This window comes from Vulpes vulpes, chromosome 2 (assembly GCF_048418805.1).
Source record: "Vulpes vulpes isolate BD-2025 chromosome 2, VulVul3, whole genome shotgun sequence".
NCBI classification, from domain to species: Eukaryota; Metazoa; Chordata; class Mammalia; order Carnivora; family Canidae; genus Vulpes; species Vulpes vulpes.
In genome coordinates this window covers 62431819-62457906 of record NC_132781.1, presented here as the reverse complement: position 1 = coordinate 62457906, position 26088 = coordinate 62431819, and the positions used below count along the sequence as shown (strand labels likewise).

Below are 26088 nucleotides of genomic sequence, written 5' to 3'. Positions count from 1 at the left end.
CCTAAAGCATGAGGTATATTCATATTCACTGTAACACAGTTTACCAAGTTCAAAATCTTTAGACCAGCACTTCAGAGACTCTTTCTCCAATCTACACTACTGCTCTTTGAACACAACACCTATAAATTAGCCAGTCTGGTTAAACAGATTGTTTGTATTTAGTATCTTTATCTCTTCTTTTCCATCTATATTTTTTAAAACTATTTCTATCTTTTAACAAATAGTTCAATGCCATTTGCATCATTCCTTGATATCTCACCAACATTGACAGCATTTAAATTATATGGGACACCTCACACAGCTACCACCCAACTTTATGTGTGGATCTTACATCCCCAGTTAAATTATACATTTCTTACAAGTGAAACTACTGCATTCTGCACGATATATAATATCCCAACCATTACAGTTGCACATGATAAGGTACTAAAAAATAATGAAGTGAATACAAAAGAATATAAAAGATGAACACTGTTCTTTAGGAACTAAGCCTATTTGGAAAGATAAGATATATGCCTCTTAGAGTAATAAGATAATTTTTGTCACAATGAATGAAAAAAATAACATTATAGAACTACAATTTTTAGGAGATTAAATATCTTACTGTGAGCTCAAACAGAATTGGAAGAGTTTTTGCAGAAGGAAAGATTTAAACTGTACCTAAAGGAGAGATTTAAACTATACCTAAAGAATGCATAACTCTGGAAATGAGGAAGGACATGGGTATTTCTGAGATGAGAACAAAGGTGATGTGAGAGAGAGCAGCAAGCAACAAAAAGACCAAGCAAGAAGACCACCATCAGGGACTCATAATGGGAGATGAGCTCTATGACACTAGATTTATGGTGGCTTTGAGTAACAAACTAAGACTGGATTTCAAAGGATGACAAAAAAGGGAAAAGTTCTAGAAGAGGATACTAACATAGTGAAGAGGTTAGGAAGATTAACTTGTTAACGATATATTAGCTTGCTTGGAGAAGAAGTAGAGAGTCAATGATAAAGCATAAGTTTGACTGGTGAGGAAAAAACATACAGAGAGTCAGTATCTAGGTAGTCTAGAATGCCTAGGGAAGAGGTGGTATAAATAAAGCACAGGAGTCAGAGAGAATAGTAAGAGAAAAAGGAGAGAGATGATTTCTTGCAATTATATATTAAAATTTTTTGATGCAACAAATTATTTGCAATCTACCAAGGGATTTTACCTATCTGTCTCAAAATGACAAAACTCAGAATTAGAAACCCTGAAATAGTAACCCCGTTTTCCCAGTAGAAATTAAAACTGCATTTAAAAGACCAATCAAATTATTAAATCAAATTACTTATACACAGCTCTGTGCTATGCATTATAGGAAGAGAAACAAAGTTTTTCTTCACAAAATTTATTTCTACTTCTGAATGTAGTTCATTCAATTTTGTCATTTCAAAATACTGGTAGCTGGGTTTTCATTATTTATTTCTCTTATTCCTAGAAATTAAAGCAAATGATTAAAAATTTTTTCCCCTGCTGTGCTAATACAAGAAAACATTCATCCATAAGTAATTAATTACTCTTAGTTGGATTTATACTTTATGAAAGATTAAGATTACAACTACACTTTGAAATACTACTTAGAACAACTTTTTTACAAGTTTAGTTAGCTTTATTTATCAATATTAATATTCATGGCTTTTCTGGGATACCTGTATCTACCTTTCAGTGTTGCCATCACAGTGATTATTTGCATATTATTTTTCTTCTTTCATCACTAGTGTAAATCCTAAAATGAGAGTCTTTAGTAATCACTAAACCATATACCTCCCTAGCCTAAATGAAAAACATCCAAGTGAATGAGGATGAAAGACTTCTACCTTTCTAAATGCTGCCATAAGAGGAGTTATCTTGCGGTTGTCTGCTGCATCCACATCTGCACCTGCTTGCACCAGTAACTGAACCACATCAAGATGTCCACCATTTGCTGCTAGCCACAATGGAGTGTTCCCCTTCTTGTTACGTACATCAATGTGAGCTCCCCTAAATGAATGACACAGATGTCATTGTTTAAACTGAAATGGCATGACAGCAGTAACAATAAAAATCAACTATAAACTTATGAAAAATATTCTGTAATAGTGAAAAATTAGTTTTAATATTGAAGGACTAAAATACATTTTTCTCTCAAAATTACAAAGAATTTCCAATCAAATTTAAAAGTCATCATATTAAAAAATAATCATATACTAATAATTGCTTTTCTTATTTTAAAAATAATGACTGCATAATTCTGAGTTTCAATCCTGAGAAAATGTGTATTAAAAAAAATAAAAGTACATCCTGTTAATAGCATAATTGATGCATGAAATAAACAGTATGCAAAAAACACAAATAGTATCTTACAAGGCACCTGTATCTATTTCGGATTACTTGTATTCATGTATTTGTATTATGTTGCTTCTGAAAAGAATGAATCTAAAAATAGCACGCAGGTGGTGCACACAGTGGGCATCATGGTAAGTAAGACTCAAGGTGAGTAACAGGTGCTAGGGGCCACTACTAAATACTACTGCTTAGGCCACCATGCAAATGTCTTTAAGACTGTTAAGGTAGGGAATCCGGTGAAGCAGACAAGCATCTCTCAGAGACTGGTAGGCAACTTCTAAGTGACTGAAAGTGGGAATTCTTCCAGATCCTGTCCAATACCTTGAACAGTTCTGTAACTGTCACTTAAAAGCCCTAACTGCTATTTAAAGAAACAAAACAAACAAACAAAAAACAAAAAAAAACCAAGAAAATCAACAATAAATTTCAGATTGCTGCTAGGCTTTTATGATGTTAAGTGATAGTCTTTGGGAAACAAACTGTGTGCAAGATGTAAATATGGATGACAACAGCTGGATATTCAAACAGCTCATTATAGTGCTTTAAAACTGTATAAACACCCAAGAAAGGAAGAAAAGAAGTAGATTGCACTGAAAAAAATCAGACAATGTGGCATAGCTCTGGATAGATGGGAAATAAAGAAGTAGGTTTAAAAAATAAAACAGAACATGCACTTGTAGTTTATAGAGGAAGTAGTCACATTTGATTTTTTAATATTACAATATGCCCAGAGAGAACAGTAATCACTAGTAACACCACAGTCATGTATGGGTATGCAAACATCATACCTGCCAATGAGAAGCTCACAGAATTTATAATGCCCTTTATCTGCTGCTATGGTTAAAGCGGTATCTCTCGAAGAGGGCACTGGGGGGGCATTAACATCAGCACCTTTATCCAAAAGAACTCGGCCCACCTCTGCATATCCACCAGAGGCAGCTTCCATTAGTGGTGTGAGGCCAGTCTAGATTTGGTGAAAACAGCAACAACAAGGACACATAAGAGACTGAAAAGAGCTAAAATGTTTAAAGAATATTTAATCTGGGGAGCAACTTGATATAGTGGTTGCAAAGATTCACAACTAAATTTCAGTACTGACATTACTAGCCTGAGTTACAGTGTGATCTACTGAACGATTAATTCTATGTAACATCAATTTATTGTGAAAAAAAAAATTTGCTTAAGATGCAAGCACTTGGGATCCCTGGGTGGCGCAGCGGTTTGGCGCCTGCCTTTGGCCCAGGGCACGATCCTGGAGACCCGGGATTGAATCCCACGTTGGGCTCCCGGTGCATGGAGCCTGCTTCTTCTTCTGCCTGTGTCTGCCTCTCTCTCTCTCTCTCTCTCTCTCTGTGACTATCATAAATAAATAAAAATTAAAAAAAAAAAAAAAAAAGGAAGCTGCACGAAATCCACTCATGTGGACGGGTTTCCTTGTTTTAAAAAAAAAAAAAAAAGATGCAAGCACTTGGCATATAACTGGTACTATTAGGTGTTTCCTCTCTTCTCTCTCATAATAGTACATATTTTCTAGCTGATAACCCTAATGTCATCTTTACCTATAAAAATTTATTGTTGAGGTATTTTCAAGAGCGAGTGCTTGACTGAGGACACAGATGATTTCTGATTTAGCATAATGCCATTGTACACCTTAAACATTGAAGTATTAAATCCACATATAAATCTCAGACTTTTTCTTACCTTAGCTCTGTGTTCCACATTTGCTTTTCTATCAAGTAGAAGACTAACCACTTCAGTTCTTCCTTGAAAGCAGGCTAAGGTAAGGGCAGTGTTCCGATTGGTTTCTATTTGAGCATTTATGTCAGAGCCCATGTCTAACAGGAGCTTAACAGCAGCTGTGTGCCCATTCATAGCTGCTAACATCAGAGGAGAAATGCCCAATTTGCTACCAGTTCTGGGGGTGGAGGTATGGGAAGAACAAAAGGAAAGAATATAAATTTTAAATGCCCCAGAAAAATTGGATGAGTTCTATAGAATTCTACTTCAGGATTTATTTAAGATTCCTTGTTTTGTAGGATTATTTAAAATAATAATTTTTCTCAGCCCTACTAAGTCTATGAGATACTACCAAGACTCCATTAGAAATCTTTAACCATCTAGAACTAGAATACTTTCTGTATCTCATTCAACATAGTGACTTGGGCTGAAAAATGATTATTAATTTATTAGGTTATTAAGATGGACTTTCCATCCTAAAGCATACACTTACTTAATAAAAACTCCTAAGAAAACGGTTTACTTTGTAATGAAGGCATTTCCTATAAAATATGGCATTAAAAATATACATGTTCTACAAATAGCTTTATCATAACACTCTTGGGGGGCTTATAGGGAGAAAATAAAACTTGCCTAGAATTAATCTCAGCTCCTGCATTGAGTAATATTTTGATAATGTTCACATAGCCACCAGAAGCAGCCAGGCTTAGAGGTGTGTAATCAGAAACATTCCTGTGCTCTTTGTTTGCCCCTCGAGCTAACAATAGCTCCACCACCTGAAAAGAAAGGAGGAAAAGTTGTGTTTTCTTCTTATGGTGAAACAATCTGCAAGGTGTGCATTTCTAATTTATTTTTCTGATAAATCCTATAAGAAAAAAAGAGGAAAGTCCTTTGTTTCTCAATTAAAATCCATTTTGGAATTTGTTAAAATGACACTGTGTTCATGAAAGCTCTGGATCTCAGAGCTGCTGGACCTCACTGTGTTTTTGTGCAATGTTATTTTAGAAATTACTCTTTATGTTATTCTATCACATAGGAGTAAAATAGAGTAAATTTTTTTCATTTATATATATAAATGTCTTTATAATTTTTTTAAAGAGTTTTACACATTTTTTCGTAATTTCTACACCCAACATGGAACTTGAACTTACAACCCTGAGATCAAGAGTCTCATGCTTTACTGACTGAGCCAGTCAGGCACCCCTCTTTGAAATATTTGTTTAAATTTATAATCAATAACTAAATGTTTAAAAACTGGAAATAAAGCTAACACTTATTTTTCAGCAACATTTTATTACGAAAATTTTTAAACACACAGAAAGTTTGAGAAATTTACATATTGAGATTAAATCAATGATCACTAAATCATTAAATCTAGATCATTACCTAGATTCTACCATTAATATTTTACTATACTTACTTTATCACATCTATTTGTCCATTTTTTGATGCATTTCATTTCAAAGTAAATTGTAGACAGCTGTAATTTTCCTCAAATACATCAGCATGTGTACCATTATGTAGAATATTACTTGTTTTCATTTCTCCGGGGTAAAATTTGTAACTTAGAGCAAATGCTCAAAACTCAAGTACTGACAAATACATAAAGCTAATGTAATTTAAATCTCTGTTATTTACTCATGCCCCTTTTCAAGACAATCTCGCCTATAGAATAGCTTCATCTATCTTACATCTTCTTATAGATGAAATCACAGTGTTTTGTAAAATGAAGGTGAAAATACTAGTACGCATGTTAAAGAGCTGTTTTGTGCATTAAATGGCATAATGGACAGAAGATGCCAATAAATAATTAAATGGTGAATATTTTTTAGCAACTAGAATGGCTAAAATCATAACGACTGGCAATACCAATCATGACAAGGATGTGGAGCAACCAGGACTCACTTATTATCTGTGGGAGTATAAATGGTACAACCACTTTAGGAAAAGGTCTAGTAATTTCTTATAAACCTAAGCATACACCCAGAAATTCTGCTATGTAGAACCCGCGAGCAGTGAAAACGTATTTCTGAAAGATTGTTCAGAGCAACTTTTCAACTTATTCAAAATTGCCACAAACTAGAGACTACAAAGATGTTCGTCAGTAGGAGAATACATAAACTGTAGTATATTCATATGATGGAATGCTACACAATACACAAAAATGACTCTCAAACACTGTGATTATCCAAGATCTAAGAACAAGGTAAGAGCTGTGTACTAGAAAAATATCCTAAAATACTAACTGGGAAATAACACATAATGTTAATGAACAGTGCTTTGTCTTAACACATAACCTGAAACTTTATTCATTTGAATAAAGCTATGACCAATTTTAGATTATGACTTCTGTCCACCACATTTTTGCCCTTAGAGCCAGTAAAGTCTAGGTGGCCTGTATGTCAAGGTTATAAAAAGAACAAAAAATGGCATTAGGCTGTTTTATTTTACAGAGAGTCCCTTAAGCAAAAAAGTAAAAAACCCTAATCAAATTTCTAAAGTTATTAATTCCATTATGCAAAGATAACTGATCTTAGTTATCTCTCAAAGGGAATGGCCTATTCCCAGGAAGTAATAAACACTCAATATAAAAGAAATTAGTTTGTGATTTTACAGTAAAATGAGTTTCCACAGTTTGATTACTTTAAAATACTTAACTGTCCCAATGACACCAAATCAAAGCAACAGAGTGTTATAGGCAAAATTATTACCCTAAAAGACTTCTATATCTGTTATAACTTCATTTGTTACATTTTAATAAGAATATATAAATATTATAGTATTCTAGGAGCTTTAATATTGCTTTGAAAGGAAAGAAATAAACTTATTTCTTATTAATTCAACATTGAAAAATTTATTAAAGCAAGAATTATTTTGAGTTATATAATGATTGAAAATTTCAGTTAAATCAAAATTTTACCAAAACAGAAGCATTTACATTTCCAACTAAGTTTTTCAATTTAACGTTGTTATTAATTGTAAAAATTTTTGCCACAACATTTTAATTTAAGATTAATGGGGATCTCAACATTTTCCAATGTGGCAGAGATTATTTATCAAATTAAGCAGCATATTTTTTTACTACCTTTTACTACCTTACTTCCTATCCTTTTAAAATACCAATCACTTCTTCTGTGAAATGTGGGAGAAAATGATACCATGTATTTTTATCAACCAGAAGGAACAGCACAGTAAAGACAGGTTCTTGTTGTCTTCTATGCAGAACATCTGTAGAAACAAGTGCATCTAACTACCCACACATATAATTATCTACTCCAAATATAAAGGAGCAAAATTGTACATATAAAATTATAAACTAGCCAAAGCAAAATTTTTATGAAAAAAAAAGACTATATTATCACTAGTCTCCAATTCTTTTTAATCCACAAGATAAAGGATCATTAATTTTTCTATACATGCACCATTTTATTAGATTTCCCATTCTTTCTATGCAAGAATTATTCTACCTCTTAAAGAATTTTTATCTTCTGGTTTATTAAAAACTCTAATGGGTTTAGCTGATTAGAGTTCAATATAACTTGATGTGAAATGACAGGCAAAGAGCAGGAGGCAGTTTAAGATGCACAAATATGGAGGTGATAATTTACCACTTCACTGGCCAGAATCATTTTAGATATAATATTTCAGGAGGGATACTGACATAATGGATAAAACAGCCAGGTGAGGGATTTAGAAAAGGTATCCTCAAGCTAACAATCAAAAGAACAGGACACTTCAAAAAGAGTCCAGGTAACTGGCAAATACAGACTCAAATACTTATGGATACAAGAGGGTAAAAACACCTCTTCCCATTACCTCAAAGAATAGAGTTAAGAATAGTGGAGAAATTCAGGGAAGGCATAACTCAGGATTGATAAACAAGAGAACTTTGTAACAGAATGGTGGAAAAAAAAAAAAACTTAATCTGAGTAAGAAACTGACCTTCATGACTTAGGGTACTTCTTAAATCTAAAATTCAACAACTCCCTAATTGAGACAGCACAACTGGCTAATCAAAATCCTTAAAACTGGATTTAACAAACAGATTTAAAAAAACAGGTTGCCCAATTGATCATTAAATTCCAGAAGAAGACACGTGTATAAAGCTGTCACTTTTTGGGTTATACCCAATCATACCAGCTATTCTACCCTTCCTAAAAAATGAAAAGGTCATACAATCTTATCTGAGAATCTTCCACAGTTGAAGAGTGGGGAAAAATGAAAAGAACAACTAAAAATTGAATGCTCTTCTCTACTAATCTTATACACAGAGAGCAACAGAGGCTGAGCTTAAATACCTTTCATGCCAGGTACTCTGGGACAGGAAAAGATGAGTGAATATAGGCTCTGCTTATCAGTTTACTGATTTTATTTGGAACATCTTAATCAAGCTCTAGCCTGAATGCAACACACAGGGATTACCATGGCTGGTACTACTTTTAGATTAATAGAATGATAAACATGATTTTTCTGACATGATAGCTTATGCTAACACAATACCTGAAATTATTACTTATTAGCAAAAGAACTGTTACTTTGATAAACCCAGATGTTAATCCATTATTCCCATCAAATCATATAAGTTAAAACATGTATTTGCTAAACAGATGGACAAATATTACACTGCAGAAAATGTTACCTCCTGTCGTCCCCCAGAACAAGCCAAAGATAGCGGTGTGTCCTTGGTTCTTTCTGACTGGGCTTCAATGTCTGCACCATTGTCCAGCAATATTTCCACAACACCAACATGACCAGCTGTAGCAGCCAAGATAAGTGGAGTAAAACCTGGAAAAAAAATGACCTTCTCATTACATGCTAAGCAAAAAAACTACTCTTTTTCATTATATCCAACTATTACAATAGGGCTGGATGTAGGATTTCTTCACAGAACACAAATACTCCAGAAACAAAACAAAACAAAAAACAAAACAAAACAAAACAAAACAAAACAAAACAAAACAACAGAAGTACACCCTACCTTTCTTGTCTCGGTGCTCAATACTAGCTCCTCTCTCTAGCAGTGTTTGTACCAGTTCCTCATGACCACCAGCACAGGCAAGTGTTAGCGCCGTATCATGATTACTTTCAGTCTACAAAAAATTAATTTTTTGATTAGCTTAATTTTAAAATGATAACATCAATTATATAATATATACTTCTACCAAATACAGATACAGATGTACCATTCTACTGTATCAAACATTTGGATATTAAGTTGTTTTTTCCCATCAGTGGCTAACTTGGGATTTTTGTAAAGACTATAAAATAACCTTTGAACTTTATGGGCAATTCTTAAAGGAAGCATGAAGAAAAAAAGTATGATTTTCAACCATATGCTATTTACAACTACATGATTAAAAGAAATACTGTTGAACTAACTTTTGCTTCTAGCCATTAATAGAGTAGTATAGAAAAGATTTGTTTTCCTATCTCAACCAAAAAGAAGAGGATGAACTATTTGAAATGATCGTGTAATTTAGACAGGCAGTGCATGGCAGTCATCTCTGAGGATAGAAATGATTAAACTCAATTTTATCGCCTGGAGAGTTTCAAGGCTGCTGTGCAGACAGGGTACCCAAATACAAATGGCAATCTCCCTGAGTTGAGAAGACAGAGTTTGGAGCAATCAGGATGGCTAGAATTCATGGGGCAGACTACTGGAGAGGAAAACATGACACACTACTCTAGATATCTGCAGAGGGTCGTTGGTTAATTAAGCCTTTTAGCAGAGTTCTGATCAGCACTTGTGCATGAGGAAAATTATGAGAGGCCAAGGAAAGACCACCAGAAGGCATAACAACACTCAGAGCTTCCACAGGGCTGGTCATAGTTTGGTTCCTAGCAGCCAGAGTAGAAAGACCTCAGAACACAAGTAAAATCCTGCGCTGTGAGGCTGACTTAGCTGTTCTGAGCCCACTATCAAAGCTAAAAAAGCAAGCTTTGATATGAAAAAAACTGTTTTCAAGTAACGTTCTCCAATTGAGAATGAAGCCCCAAAATACTTAAAGGAACAACAACAACAAAAATAGGTAATATACAGAGTATTTCGAAAAACAGAGACTATTAAAATTGACACATGATGCTTTATTATGATTTACTTCTGACTTCTGTTGATGATAATGACCAATCTGGGTTTACTGGCCATATTCTATTATAGTTTAAAATACTTATTTCATGAATGAAGCCCTTTTACTTTCAGTACTGAAACTTGTACTACTGAAAAAAGGTAACTACTAGCAATATGTGGCTATTGTACTAGAAATATGGCTAGTGTGCCTGGAAAACTGAATTTTAAATTTTATTTTAATTAATTTAAATTTAAAAACTGATACTCATTTGGCTATTAGAGAATTTTTTAGTAGGGGGCAATTTGAGTAAATAAATCTACTTTCTTAATTGTACATTTAATCAAATCTAAATAAAGTCCAAATTGAGATATAGGGTAACAAACCATCCTGGATTTGCTTGGGACAGAGGAGGTTTCTGGCATGAAGGACTTCTGGTGCTAAATTCAGAAAAGTCCCAGAAAAAAACTAGGATGTTATGATCCTAGTATAACATACACACTGAATTTTGAAGACTTTTAGTATGAAACAAAAATGTACAATATGTAAGTAATTTTCTTGGTATTATAACTGTAAATTCCTGGAAGATTATGAACATGTCTTATTTATGTCTGCATTCTCCACCTATAAGTAATGCTTTGCCTAGGAAACAATAAAGGATAGCTAAATGAATGACAACAGCTATACAGGGTCAGAGATTCAGCTATTACTAATAAAATATGAAGCATATATTTAATAAAAAAGAAATATATATTTATTGTGTTTATATATTTATGTGATATTTATATTTATGTAATAAACACAAAGGGGAAAAGCATTTTCTCCCAGGAGGTCACTAAATCTAAAAACCAAACTCCATTATAAAAAATGAGTAACAAGAGACAAAAGGCAAAATCAGTAAGAGTCAAGAAATAAGAAAAAGCCTACTAGTCAGTGATGAAGAGGGAGACGGCAAAAGCTGCTCTGCAGAAGAGGCTGGCAGAGACCAGAGCTACTGACTGCAGAGATCAGGGATGGCCACAAGGGAGAGATGCACCAACTACAACAATGAAGAAGGAAATGAATACTTAAATGAGTGACAGCTCTGACTGTGTAATAGTGTTTGATCTTCATTTCAGGTTTATAGGGAAGGAATTATTATGTTTGATTTCAGAAAAAAAAAAGAGACAAAGGCTTAGAGAAATAACCTTCCAATGGTCATACAAGCCAATAACTGGTAAGGATTGGCTTTAAAAAAACCAAGGCGATATCGGATAACAAAATCTTGCTTTCTGCATTACATCATAAAGCAGTCCTAAGGCACAGCCAACTGAGGTCAATATAATGTTAAGTCTTTTTGCCTTATGTGCTATGTTAGTGACAATTAGAAGAGTCAACTTTATGATGAAGAGTATGCTTTATGATGAGGTTTATTAGGTTCCTCAAAGTCTTCTGGGGGTTAAAGAGTAATTTAGGAAAGCAGTGCCAATCTTAAACAGAATAAAGAGACAAAATTTGAAGAATTTTGGGAGCATGGGAGATTTTAGTGGATTAGTAAAATTAGTAAAAAAAAGCATGGGAGATTTTAGTGGATTAGTAAAATATTGTTATCTCTCCCCCCCCCCCCACACACACACTATAAAACATCAGTTCAACTGACATTTATTAAGCACCTTTTATGTTCAAAGTACTCTGCTAGGTACTCCAGGGTAGACAAAGATAAGTAAATACAGTCCCTGCTGACTAGAAGCTTAGTCCTAAGGCACAGGGCAAATCTGAGTTCAAACTATGAAAGAAATATAATATATAAAGCTAAGAAAAAAGGGCTTGTCAAATTCCTGGGGGGAACTTAACAGTGGGTAACTTCATCAACTAATATCTTATGATAATCTTCTGAAGACAATAATGAAAGAATTTAAAGATTCTGAAGTGAGGCTTCTACCTTCCTAATAAACACCTACACAACCCCCAAATGGTAAGGAACACTATCCTGCCTTGCAATACATCAAGAGGCAAATTAACTGATGCAGAAGTTTGGGTTAAATTAACAATGACTAACATGGTATAGAATAAAAAAATAGGTGTTTTGAATACCATTAATCAAGGAAGTAATAACAATAATATAGGTGATGGCTTTCTGAAAGAAAACGTACCACTAAAGTCATGTTATGTTACACTGGTTAATAAGTCACATACATTGTCATATATCTAGAAAGAGAAACCTGAAAGGGAGAGAGATGCCCAGAGCTTTATTAAGAGCTCGTTCAGGTTTACATTCTAAGGAAAATTTTCATTTAGCCCACAATACCATAAAATATACCATTTTGTACATGACAAATGTTATGATTCTGACTTATAAAAAAATGCTAAAATTATATTCAATGTAAAAGTATTCTGTAAATTATTAACATGATTATCCAATTTTTGTAAGACTGAAAAAATAAAAAAGAATCATTAGACAGATGCAATATTAATGGAAAAAAGCAACTTTTACTGAGTTGGAATGCAAGTAAAAACACATACCTCACCTATCTGAGAAAAAAAAAGGGATGTGGACCTATTAATTACAATTAAAGAATTAAATTACTTTGAAAATCATTAGGACTTCAAGGGCTAAACTTTTCTTAGACCTTCATAACCTTCATAAGTCCAAACATCTCATTCTCTCTCTTTTTTTTAAAAAATATTTTATTTATTTATTCATGAGAGGGAGAAGCGGGCTCCATGCAGGGAGCCCGACGTGGGACTTGATCCCAAGTCTCCAGGATCAGGCCCTGGGCTGAAGGCGGCACTAAACCGCTGAGCCACCCGGGCTGCCCAAAACATCTCATTCTCTAAACATGACAGGTCACACATAAGATACAAAAAGGATAAATAAAAAAATAAAAAGGACAGCATTTAGGAAGAATGAGAATAATCAGTAAAATATTAAATAACCTGCTTAAAATTTCACATAAGCAGAATGCAGGCATTTTAAGCAGAATGCTTTAATGGCAGTAAATCACTATTAACTCATTTTTCCTGGTCTCTTCAATTTTTCTTGTTAAATTATTGGATTAAACAGTTCTGTGTACTGCAAAACCAATAAGGGAAAAAATATCTAAATAATATCTATACCATTAAAGGCAAAACATAATTTTACATACTTCATAATTTCAGTCTTGACATCGAAGTAGAATTTAATGCCTACTCTCTTTAAAGGATAATCATGGATATATATTATTAAAAATTGGAAAAAAGGCAAAATTACATAAGGCAATACTTATTTTTTTCTTTTTTGAAATGGACTAGAACCAGTTATTCCAAGTTCAAGAAAAGCCTTTAAAAGTTTGTGAATAAAAATAAGCAGTTCAGAAATACATGAAAAAAAATGTGATTAAAAAAAAGGAGAGGATGGGAACACAAGTTTTACACCCATGAAAGAACTGGTACTTTCTCACTTTTAGTGGCTGTTAAGAGTCAATCAAAATTTCATACAATTCAAATACAGAAAATATTTAACTTACTGGTTACTCTAATCTTCAGCCAGATTTACTATTTCATATAAAACCAATGGTTCTTAAAAATCTCTATATGATTACTAATTTCTCTATGTAGAATATCCAGATAGGTTTCATTACACCATTCCAGCAAAATAAAGATTAGAGCAATGCTCTTATTAGTTATAGTAAAACAATCTCAAATAATTCCTTCAAATTATTATTTATTGATGTTTCCTAAAATAAATTTTGATAACGGCACAGTAAATGGTATTAAAATATATTAAATATATCCAGACAAGGAGAGCCTGGCTAGCTCAGTCAGTAGAGCATGCAGCTTCTGATCTCAGGGTCACGAGTTCAAGCCCCACGTTGGATGTAGAACTTACTTGGACAAAAAAGAAAACAAAAATGGATTTAAGGGATCCCTGGGTGGCGCAGCGGTTTGGCGCCTGCCTTTGGCCCAGGGCGCGATCCTGGAGACCCGGGATCGAATCCCACATCAGGCTCCCGGTGCATGGAGCCTGCTTCTCCCTCTGCCTGTGTCTCTGCCATTCTCTCTCTCTCTCTGTGACTACCATACATAAATAAAAAAATAAAAAATAAAAAAAATTTAAAAAAAAAATGGATTTAAAAAAGTATATCCGGACACACTTGATTCAATAAAATCACATGAGAAGTAGAGAGCCTGTGGCACATACATGAACTCTGAAGGTAATTTCTAGTTATATTACGTAACCATTTTTTTTTTCATAAGATTTGAGGAACCTTATAAAGAATGAAAACTCTGATCTTCAGCATTCAAGTTCTAGAAATTAAACATGATTCCTGCTGATCCCTGTTAAAAATAGTTTCTGCATACAATGATCAATTAAAGGAGTTTAAAGTATGACCATTTTAAGAATCATTAGCATTTTTAAAAAGAGACAGTGAGGGTTTAAAAAAATTAACATTTCTTTTCTTCTTTAAGATTTGATATAAATATGCGGTATGGCCAAGTAAACATGCTGAAAAGACACAAAGATGAAAGACACATGATCTTTTGACATCTAGGTAGTGGATTAATTTTCTTTTTTTTTTTTTGGATCAATTTTCTATATTCTGATTGAAAATCAATATTCACACCTAAGACAAAAATTGAAAATCAGGTAGCATACACTGCAGTGGTTAAGAGTATAGATTCTAGAGCCAGAATGCTAGGGTGGTTTGAAAGCGGGCTCCACCATAAATTACCTATTGGACTAATGGTTAATATCTCTAAGTCACCTTCCTCATCTGTAAAATGGGAATAACAGTACCTAACACTCCATGAGGATGTTATAAAGTTAAAGAAGTTAGTATTTATAAGAGTGTTAAGAATGTATATGTTAAGGTTTGTTCAATAAACAAATACAAGATCTAAATATTAGAACAAATTTAATCTTTCTAAACAGAGGAAGGGTTTTGGTATGAATTTATCATATCACTTGCCTGTTATGGCACAGTAGTATCATGCATAAACCAAAATACTTATTATGTAAAATCTCATGGAATTTGTGTTTTAGAATCTAGAAAAAAATTCAGATGAACTGAGTACAAAAGGATCTTTATTTTTACTGCTTAACATACCTGCTTGATATCATAAAAGCTAGTAAATTTTAAAAACATCAAAAATTATGGAAAAAACAGTGAAAAAATATTTCTTCATGTTTATTTGGTATTACGTTTTCCAAAGTAGGAACTTTCTAAACTCCATGACAAGTTGTGTTACTCATGACAGGCTAATTCAATTGAAAAACCTCGATATAGATACCAGATAAGAAGGAACAGATATTTAAGGAGAATGCAGTCAAATCTTTTTATATGTCAGCTACAATTAAAATGTATGTTTTTTGAAATTAAAAAAAAAAACATTAAAAATATTTATATGTTTCTTAGAAATTAATTTATAATAGAGCAATGGCTGGTTGAGTAGTATAGTCCAGTAAAATTTCACTATCACCATAATAATTTCAAATTCAATAAAATCATGATCATACATTGAGGAACTTTTTCTATGACTATTCTATTCAAAACCATTTTTAAAAATTCTTTTTATATTTTGGTCAAGTTTTTAGTTTTGTTTATGGTTCAATTTGATTCCATAAAAACTAAAAAATATATCTCTCTTTAAAACATAATAGCCACAAGTTACAATGTAACAGCCTCAGAGCAAAAAAGACTTGAGGAAAATAATGCACATTCAATACCAAATTCAACCCAGTTCTATAATGGTTCGTTTTTCTTTTTTCTTTTCTTTTTCTTTTTCTTTATGTGGGGAAGAGACAGTGTGTAAGTAGGGGGAAGTACAGAGGGAGAAGGAAAGAGAGAACTCTCTAACTAAGCAAGTTCTACGCCCAGAGCAGAGCCCAATGTAGGTAGGGCTCCATCCCACAACCCTGAGATCATAACCTGAGCCAAAATCCAGAGTTGGACACTCAACTGACTGAGCTGCCCAAGTGCCCCTATAATGTTATATCATTATTAAATATAAACCATTGTGGTTCATCAAATGAATACTTCATAATTTTTTAAAAGACTACAGAGTATAGTAGTTAGGAGGGGGCCTTTGAACTCAACCCTCACTTGTTAGCTAAATGAACTGATCTTAAGCAAAATGTTTAATCTCTCTCTTAGCCTTGGTTTCTTCACTAAGGAAAATGGGTACTTAAAAGTAGCTACTTCATATTTGTGGTCTGAAGATTAGATAATTCCTTAAAATCGCCCCTAACAATTTTAAGTGTCTGAAAAAAAGCGCATATAACACAGTAAGCATTTGGAAAGCAAGTAAAAACAGAAGTAAAATTCCTTTTCCTCTATATTACCAAGAAACCTTTTAATGAAAAGGAAGCTCTATTTTCTTTCTTTTTTTTTTTTTTTAAAGATTCTATTTATTTATTCATGAGACACATACACAGAGAGAGAGGCAGAGACACAGGCAGAGGGAGAAGCAGGCTCCATGCAGGGAGCCCGACAAGGGACTCGATCCCCGGTCTCCAGGACCATGCCCTGGGCTAAAGACGGCGCTAAACTACTGAGCCACGAGGGCTGCCCGGAAGCTCTATTTTCAATTGGTTGCGGTGCTAAACTACTGAGCCACGAGGGCTGCCCGGAAGCTCTATTTTCAATTGGTTAAGAGTACACAGTCTTAATAGGTCACACACACACACACACACACACACACACACACATTCTCTCTCTCTCTCTCTCTCTCTCCCCCTGAAATTCAGGTTTATAAAGAACTGATGGTTAACAAAATAAAAACTGCCACCCTCATCTATGCTCAAATTCCACCCCCCCAAAATACAAAACTAAACTGCAAACATATCTCAGTCTACACCCTTTACCTTGTTCAGTAGTCTTCCAAACTAAGCCTCTTTAGCATTTCTTCAGGACAAAACATAAGCTATCCTCACCTCTCCAACTTTACTCTGCCCTGAGTTACATGGTAAACTTTTTTTAAATTGTGTTTTTTGTTTTGTTTTGACTTAGTGCTACAGATACAGACACACAGAGTCAGCAAGATCAAAACTTTCCAAGACAATATAAATAAAATTGAGTATATATGATACATAAGTGGAAGAATCTTTTATGTGTAATCCATTATGAATTAGAAGCATATCTTCTAACTCAATATTAGAAGAAAATATAAACTGATCTTAAATAAAGTATTTCTTTTTACATCCTCTTCTAAAGTTAAAAAAAAGTTACTTGATGACCTTGGAAACCAGATCACCACATAATTATCAGTTAATAATCTGTATTTGGCATTTTACTTTTTAAAATGTGGATTCTAATATATTCATAACTGTCACTCAGATCACTGAGAAATAAAGCAGTCTAAGATGATTTAAATCACTGACTAATATTTTTACTGATGATATAATTTTAGTTAAAACCATCCCTCCAGAACTTGGAGCTTACCTGTGCATCAATATCAATGGCAGGGTAGATAGGAAGCATGGCTGAAGGAGAGATGATAGGACTTGGAGTTGGAGTCTGAGGTTGGGAAATGGAAGCAGCGATACTGTGGGTAGGAGTGTTTGACATTGCGGATGCTCTTCCACTGACTGCTGTTGAACAAAATAACTGCACTTAATAAGGATGGAACACTGTTAGGTAACAGTAAGAAATAATTATTAGAAAATATTTAAAGACTTCTTAAAACAAAATGTCCTATAGACTGTCCTGTAGACTGTCATAGCACTAATAACTCATTTTTCTGGTTATTTTATTTCTGACTTTGGACAAGTCTAAAAACAGAAAGTATATTGAGAATAACCCATTTTCTAAATAATAATCCATCTGAAAAACAAATTCTCTTCTAACAGTACATAATCATAAAACTTCAATTCAAAATATCCCTGAAAACAAAAATATTCTTATGAATTAAAATGGAATAAAAGGTAAAATAGCCAAAAAAAACAGCCAAAGTTCAGAGCGAGAAAGTGTTGAGTTTTAACCTGCCACTTTCATACATTATATTCTAATCAAAGTAATTTCACTGTTTGGGGTGAGCGTCACTCCTGAATCATTAAAACACTCCCTACCCTTTAACTGCAGACAGGGGGATGATAATATTCTGAATGGTTAGCTCTCAGCCATGCATAGTAAAATATAAAAATTTGATCCTCACACAGAAATATAGTTTCTCATACGCAGAATTACTCTGAGGGGGTTAAAATGCCCACCAATCAATCCAGCAATCACACTGACTTTTGAAGACAAGATTATGGTAGAAATAAATGTATGCACACAATCAACCTTCAAATATAGATTATTCTTAGTTCTAAGCATATTTTTGCTTTGATATTATTTTAACCAAAATCTCCAAATTAAGAAGGGGCTAATTAGGTCAGTACTTGAGGTGGGAGAACTCCAAAGGTGGTGGCAACTGAGGGTATTTTATTCCCTCACGGATTCACTTCTGGAGTTGATATGTGAACATCAATTCTTTTTCTCCCCCTATAAAAAATGCTATAGCACTGAAGTGTGGGCTTTAATCTTTGAATGGTCAACGTAGCATGGATGTGTGTTACCAACATACTTATCAACTACATCAGACAGAAAACAATCATGATTCACAACTGGATCTGAAACCAGGCAAAAGAAGTTATGATCCTGTCAAGAGTAAAACTGAAATTGACCTTATTGTAACAATTATAAACATGACTGTCAATTAAGAAATCTATTTTACATGAGATCCTTAGTTCAAGCACAAACATACACTATATACATTATAGCAACACACATTCTATAATTATACATTTTAAGTCCACTTAAAAGCTAAAGAAAAAACAAAGAAGGAAACAAAACAAAACAAAACAAAACACTGTTTGAATTGGCAGGGATCCAGATTAATAGAAAAGGGCATGCACTAATATATTAAATTGATCATTAATGACCTTGATATTGTTATTTCATATAGATAAAGTTTATATGTTGAGAAAAAAATCAAGATAATTTAAATGTACGTACATAGTTTAGATATAAATTTCAAAACCATATAAAATCTATGGCTCTTAAAATCGATTGCAAAATCTCCTCTGATTGGATTTTCACATATGAAAATGCTAAATACAAAAATTAGCTTAAACAGAATGAACACCAAGCTGTCCAAAGAACTGATTTTTATTTCATGATATTAAACAAAAAGTCTAAGTTTTATTGTTAAATGACTATATTATTTACATTTTAATTGGAATAAATTATTTTAAGGAACATACTAAAATTAGTTTTCCTATATTTGGTCAAATTGTTCTTATTCTCATCTAAAAGGAGATATAGAAAAACCAATTCCCTCCTTTCATTTCCTTTGGGATACTTATAAAATTGGTTTATTAGAATGAAATAACTACCTGTCACTTATCCATTCCCTATAGTGAAAGTAACAACTTGTCAATATGCAGGGACCTGAAGGAACTCTGGTACAGATCTTTCCATGTGGTACTTCATTTTAGACTAGATTTTAGAGAAGGAGAACCAGATGCTCTAGAAAAGTTTTAACAACAGGTAAGGAAAGAAGGCGCAGCAAGGGCAAGGTGTTAAGACTGGTTAAACAGGGAACTGATTTTGCTATGGCAAGTACAGAGAACAGAGAAGATAGAAGATGTGGGTCAGCCAACTACTAGAGAAAAAGAGACTGAACCTTACAAGAGCAGTCTAATAAATGGGAGCTGAAAAATAAAGAACAGGTTATGCTGAAGTGGAGAAAGAAGACTGAGCCTAAAAAAAGGTGTAAAATATCAAGAAGCCCAAAGAAAGAAATGGAAATGATCATTAGTCGACCTAAAGAACAAGTAGTACCACAGAAGCTGTTTAAAGAAAAGTGAAAGTGAGTGCAGGAGTATATGTATTTATGCATGTGCACATGCATGATGACAGGGATGGACTGTGGGTAAGTGGTTGGATGTTTTTAATCCTGTTCTTCCTTCTGGTCATCTCTCCTTTCTCCATATAAATGGGCATAATAAAGTGGTGAAGTATTTTTATAATGAGAAGTATTTGCTATATTTCCTAAAAGGTTAAGTGCTTTTGAAATTTTTGTATATGAAAACACCTGTAACATAGAGGCAGAATTTAAGTGTTTTTGTTTGGTAAACCAATCAACAGAAAACCTATTTCACAAATCTCCAATAATTCTGATCAGCATAAAAACTGTACAGCTGTACAACGTACAATGTTGATAAGTATGCCCAAGAACATCATGTAAATTCTAATAGCGTATCAAAAGTTTTTAACTATTCATTGGTAGGAATGTCCATTCTTCATTTAACTGGATAAATAACACTTAACTACACATTCTTTGGTAGTTCAACTGACATAACAGAAAGACTATCATTATGACCTAGATTAATGGACATATAATTAAGAGCAAATTTGGGACTTTTGGCTACTGTACTCCAATTTTCATAAGATACTAATGTTTCTTTAATTGTATTCCCAATTATTTTATCCAGCTAACGGTGGTTAATAGTAATTCTCAAATCTATAGAAAAGTTTTATATTTATCACTATAAGAATCCTTACAGTTCTTATTAATGATTACTAGGACTTTTTCTGAGGTAGTTACTGTACCCTCTAAGATTAGTTCAATCCACATAATACTGCTTGGGTGATATTAAAAGACAACCAGGAAAACTTAAAAGCAATTTGTTAATAAACTTCTGTCTCATTAAGCTGGTGTCTTAGTTTCTGAATGTTAGCTAAATATCACTCAACACTATAAATTTTCCTTTATTCTTTTAAAAGATGAAAGACAAGTTACAGATATAATTTCATCATAATATGTAACATTGCCACAACAGTTTCAAAAGTAAAAAAACTCAATCATCTTTTAGGTATAGATCAAAGAATTAAAAAAAGGGGAAGAGAGCAGATAAAAACTACCAAATATCAATGACTTACTTTGTTTTCCCCTTTTCCTTCCTTTTCAAATTTTCTTTATCTTTTTCTTAAATGAAGAAAATTATCCTTCTTAGTATGACATTCTTATGGTTTATAATCCTATAAAACCTCATTCTACCACTGTTACAGAACTCATGAAAAGCACATACCAAAAGTTAGAATCATTAAAACAACCTTCTAAAATATTTCCTCTTGCCAATGAAACTAATTATTATTAAGGAATAAAATTTCTTTGGCTACACATTTAAAGATATATCATTTATGATACTGTCAGGGGACCACACCTTCCCATAATACAATTAGAAAGAGAACTATACATTAACATTCACAGGGGATAAAACCACTGACATACAGTATAATCAAACCCTGTTTGGTTTGGTACTTTATTATTGTTGTAAAGGTGTTTAAGTTTTGTTTTGTTTTTTTTTTTTAAATATCCATCAGGTTTGAAGTCTGATCCATTAGGATATAAAGTATTTCTGTTCACAAATAAACTTCCTGATGTGTCCTATTTGTTTTGCACTTCAACTTCTATCAATTTCCCAGTTTATTGGTGTGAATACAGAAGCACAAAAGCCAAAATTCAATCTTAGTATTCTTAACTTAAAGAGAAAAAATAAAAACAAAAAAAACTCAAACATCAACCCCACTACTGAAAAAAACCTAGATTCCCAGCCTACACAGCTAAGCCAAAAAGTTTCAGTCACTTGTATTGCATGAGCTAATCTTTAATTCGACCTGTATCCGTCTGAGAACTTCTGAGATTGAACTAATATTTCTAAGGATATACATGGGTCAAGAGTCCAAAAATAGTTCTCAAGTTGGGTAACGGCAAAAATTCTGGCACACTCTTACTCGCCTTAAGCAAATCATATTTGATACCTGCTCATAACAATATAAACCCACCTGCCATGATGTCATCCAGCGTGTCATTGAGGGTCTGAGCAGGGCTGGCTACCATTAACCCTTGTTGTGTTTCTGTCAGAATTCCTTGCCCCAGCCCTGCCAACTGTGCTTGGCCCAGTACTGGCTGTCCAACTATCACTCCTTGAAGTTCTGTAAGATTTGCGATGGACCCTGGAGGCAAGGGACCTGCCGCCAGAGGCAAAGCTTGAGGCATGGCCAGAGGCTGGATTGGTGCAAAACCCATCTGAGCAGCAGTCTGCTGGGGTTCATCTTTAAGCAAAACGGGATCCACTTGCTGTAACCGTGCATAGTCTCCCTCGGAAAGCTGTTCTCCAACCCCAACTGGAGTTAGTAGTCCCAGATGTTGGCAAGATTGTTGCTGCTGCTGCTGAAGTTGAATTCTTTGAGCTTTAACCTCTAGATACTGCTTTTTTAGCTGCTGCTGAGTTTTCAGTTGTAACTCTCGTTCTACTTTCTGTAGTTCCTCCAAAATCTTTTGTTTCTTCTGAATTTGTTCCTCCCTTGTTTTGTTCAGCTCCTCGATCTTCTCCTTGGTAAGTTGGTCAGCGTGAGCCAGTTCCAAGGACTGCAGCTGTGCATTCTTTTCTATGGCTTCTTTTATCCTCTGTTCCAGTTCTGTTAACTTTCCCTGAGCCTCTTCTACAATGCTCTCTGGAGACTGATTGGTGATGTAACCCTGTACATCCTGGCTGTTTGCTGGCAAATGGCTGCTGGACTTTTGTTTAGAAGCAGCTGTGTGAAAAAGAAACCCCCTCAGAAGTGCACATGAATGGCATCCTCATTACAGAGTTACTGTTGGGAGGTTTAGTGCCAACAGTTATGCACCAAGTTATTATATCCACAGAAGGTGAAAATGCACTGTTAAGGAGTTTAAAAACAAATCCACCTTCTTTATCATAAATATAGGATGTATGTATTTTATGTGCATAGAGTTATCTTTGGGAAATTAATTTTAAAAATATCACATGGCTAAAATTAGACAATAGAGGGATGCAGGTCTGTGATATCTAAGTGGTGCAATTAAAGTAAAATCTAAGACTATGTGTAGACACTTCATCTGGTCATAAAGATGTAAAAACTTATAAGAACAGAAAAATAATGCTAGATTATTAAGATGCAGGGAAAACTTAGACCTCTAAGTCAAGGTTTTTCCACATTTGATAGCCTATGCCTTTTAGACACACACACATACACACAGAGAGTACCCAAACCACTGAGAAGTACCAGGAAATTTAAATCCAACTAAAATTTGTCTTTGCTGGGGGCCTACCATCTTCAAGACTGATTAAGGCAAGATATAAATTCACATATTCACACAGCTACCTGGCCGGTAGAGAATTGGGATTCAGTTTCCCTGGAAGAAAAGATGCTGGACTACGCCATCCACTGTATCTTCTGACAGCCAGGTGAATAAACAGATCTGGCTACAGGTATAGCAATCAGTTGTTTGCTATACCAACTCAAAAAGGTGCCAAGGCTCTAGATTGGTAGTAGTGACTGTAAAGAACTGGTGGAAATACTTAGTATCTTGTTGGTAAAATAATATAGGTAGCCAAAAACCAAAAAATTAAAACTGCATTGGTTCTTCAGGTCAAACTTTTAAAAAGAAAAATTGATTCAAACTGGTAGCTATAATGTTTTGGGACATAACTTAAGAACATGCATGGTGTAACATCCACAAGTCAAATATGGACCTCAGAATTCTAGAGAAACAAACAAGCATATCTGAAGTAACTTTCAATTATTGGTTGAGAAAAGGCAGCCCAGATATAAAATCTCTATTAAACCAGTTATTCTAAAATATATTTTAATTTTGATCTAAATTGTCAATCTTAAGCCTTGTATCACTATAGAAATTTAAGTAATTTACAAAAATGTCACCCAACTATACCCAGGCCTAATATTTTAACATGAATAGAAATGACCAGTTATGAGAGGAAATCATGGATAATCAGAACTGCATCAAAGATGAGCATCTGAATTTCTCCTGCTACTACTGATAATTCTAGCATCAATTTGTGCTATTAACTATCTTCTCTCCCAATAACATGCCTTATTCATTAGGAAAAAAATCTTTTTAACTATGTCAATTAGTAAAATTCACTTTTTGTGGAAAAATAATTATAAATGGCTAGGTTTTTCTTTGTAAGCTTATCATTTTTACCCAGATAACATGTAAAAAACAGTCTTCAGAAGTATAACTGACCTTTATTCCTAATGGGAAGAGTAGTGGCAACATTGGCAGGTGGTTTGTCAGGCTCCTGAGGTGGGACAACCATGGGCAGTGCTTGAACTGGTACACGAGGAGCCTAAGACAAAGGAAATTGATTATACTTCTGCTTTCCTACACACTTCATAAAATAATAGCCTTTAAATTAAGAATTAAGTTACAAACACTCTCCAAAATATTTGTAACATGGTATTAATCTCAGATATTGACATACTTACTTAAAATATGTTGGTACCAAATTATTTTCCATAACATTTTTTTAAGTGGATTTTGAATTCAAATGATTATTCTGGCCACAGTAAGAAAGCAAATCAAAATCAAACCAATGTACAATCTGAATATTATACCAGATTATATCATTAACCATTTCAACTACATACTTATAAAGAACCCTACATATTATAACAAAAAATAGTCAAATCTAGTTTACACTGAAACTATGAGCCAAAGAGTTATCTAAGGAAGATATAAAAAGTTTTAGTTTTGAATCTTACCCTATTTAAATCATGAGATGGGGGGGTTAACTGAGTGACATCTGGTGGAGGGGCTGAAAGCAAGTTATTAGGGTAGTCCAAAAGATAGCAAACAACACTTGTATGGCCACCTTTCGCTGCTTCTATTAACATAGTCGAGCCATCCTAAAGAGTGGGTATGGAAGGAGAAAAAAATTGTTTTAAATAAGCTAATTTATAGAACCAGAAAATACATAAAATCCTAGGTTTAGTAAAGAACACTTTCCTCTAATAAAACAAAACAAAAAAAAATTGAATATACTTAAACTGCCAGTATAAATGGAACTGGTAGATGTTATCTTGTAATGTTCAATAGTGAAAAACACTGTAATGTACATAATGCTACCCGAAACATTTGAATCACATACTTTTAAACGATGAGTAGGATCTGCCCCATGAGCCAAAAGTAGTTCCACCACTGCCAGATGACCCCCTGCACAAGCCAGGGACAGTACAGTATGGTCATTATTAGCTGTGGTTCTGTTCACATTCGCTCCTAAAACAGACAAGACATAGCAAATCATGTTAGTAGACAGCTGTTTCTTAAATTATGGTAAATTTCAAAATCATAAAGAGTACAGACAATAGTATAATGAAGATCCACCTACCCCTTACCCAGCTTCAATGATTATAAACACACAGCCAATCTCATTTCACACAAACCCTTATCAATTCTCCTCTTCCATCCTGAATTACTCTAAAGCAAATCCCAGGCAAACATGACATAATTTCATCCATAAATATTTCAGTATGCACTGACAGAAGATAAGGCTAAATGTATATATTATTCCTAATGTAATCAGTTCTAAAAAGTAAAGCAGAAAATTTTATCTACATGGTAAATTCCTCCGTAAAACGTAACAAGAAAAATTGACTAAAAGCCAGTAAGGATAAAGCACACTGCCCTCAATGAGCTAACTATGCAGAGAATTAACGAAGAATAGAAAATAATAGTACTATGGACTTCTTTCACTGGGAAAATATCTGAGAATGAAAACAGGTGCACTGCACCCTCTATGTGAATTCATCTCCGACTTAAGCCATTGTGCTAGACAATGTGGGAAATGGAAATAAAATAGCAGGATGAAGATGGAATCAGATTCACTGAAATTTATCAGAGAAGAGAAAGGACAGTAATTATACAAATAATTCCATTCTTGAGAATACTATGGTATAAACTGGTATATACATCAGAAGTGTTCAATTTGTTTAAAATAATTTGACCAGTAAGTTGTTTTTGATTTCCTTTTCCTATAAACAAATACAAACTTGAGATGTCTTTAGTATTCATGCTAAGAAGGAAGGAATATATATTGCTTTTTTAATTGTACAAGGCCTTTAAGTCTTTCTTTTAAACGCTGAATCAGGGCAGCCTGGG

The 26088-nt window shown here is 33.8% G+C and overlaps 1 protein-coding gene across 9 annotated transcripts in view; it reads right to left on the bottom strand.

The window, feature by feature from the left end:
* Positions 1 to 26088, bottom strand: part of ANKRD17 (ankyrin repeat domain 17) — a 155420-nt gene that overhangs the window by 30225 nt on the left and 99107 nt on the right. For 3 of the 9 annotated variants that reach the window (XM_072748797.1, XM_072748795.1, XM_025985100.2), the window contains exons 12-22: positions 25079 to 25206; positions 24693 to 24836; positions 24175 to 24277; positions 21948 to 22700; positions 17559 to 17707; positions 9072 to 9183; positions 8733 to 8878; positions 4727 to 4869; positions 4058 to 4271; positions 3145 to 3320; positions 1849 to 2011 (exon numbers count right to left, since the gene is read on the bottom strand). In XM_072748797.1, the coding sequence (XP_072604898.1) occupies positions 1849 to 2011; positions 3145 to 3320; positions 4058 to 4271; positions 4727 to 4869; positions 8733 to 8878; positions 9072 to 9183; positions 17559 to 17707; positions 21948 to 22700; positions 24175 to 24277; positions 24693 to 24836; positions 25079 to 25206 (2231 nt within the window). The remainder of the gene's footprint in view (positions 1 to 1848; positions 2012 to 3144; positions 3321 to 4057; positions 4272 to 4726; positions 4870 to 8732; positions 8879 to 9071; positions 9184 to 17558; positions 17708 to 21947; positions 22701 to 24174; positions 24278 to 24692; positions 24837 to 25078; positions 25207 to 26088) is intronic. The other 6 variants (XM_072748796.1, XM_025985102.2, XM_072748799.1 and 3 more) reach the window with 3 other exon arrangements.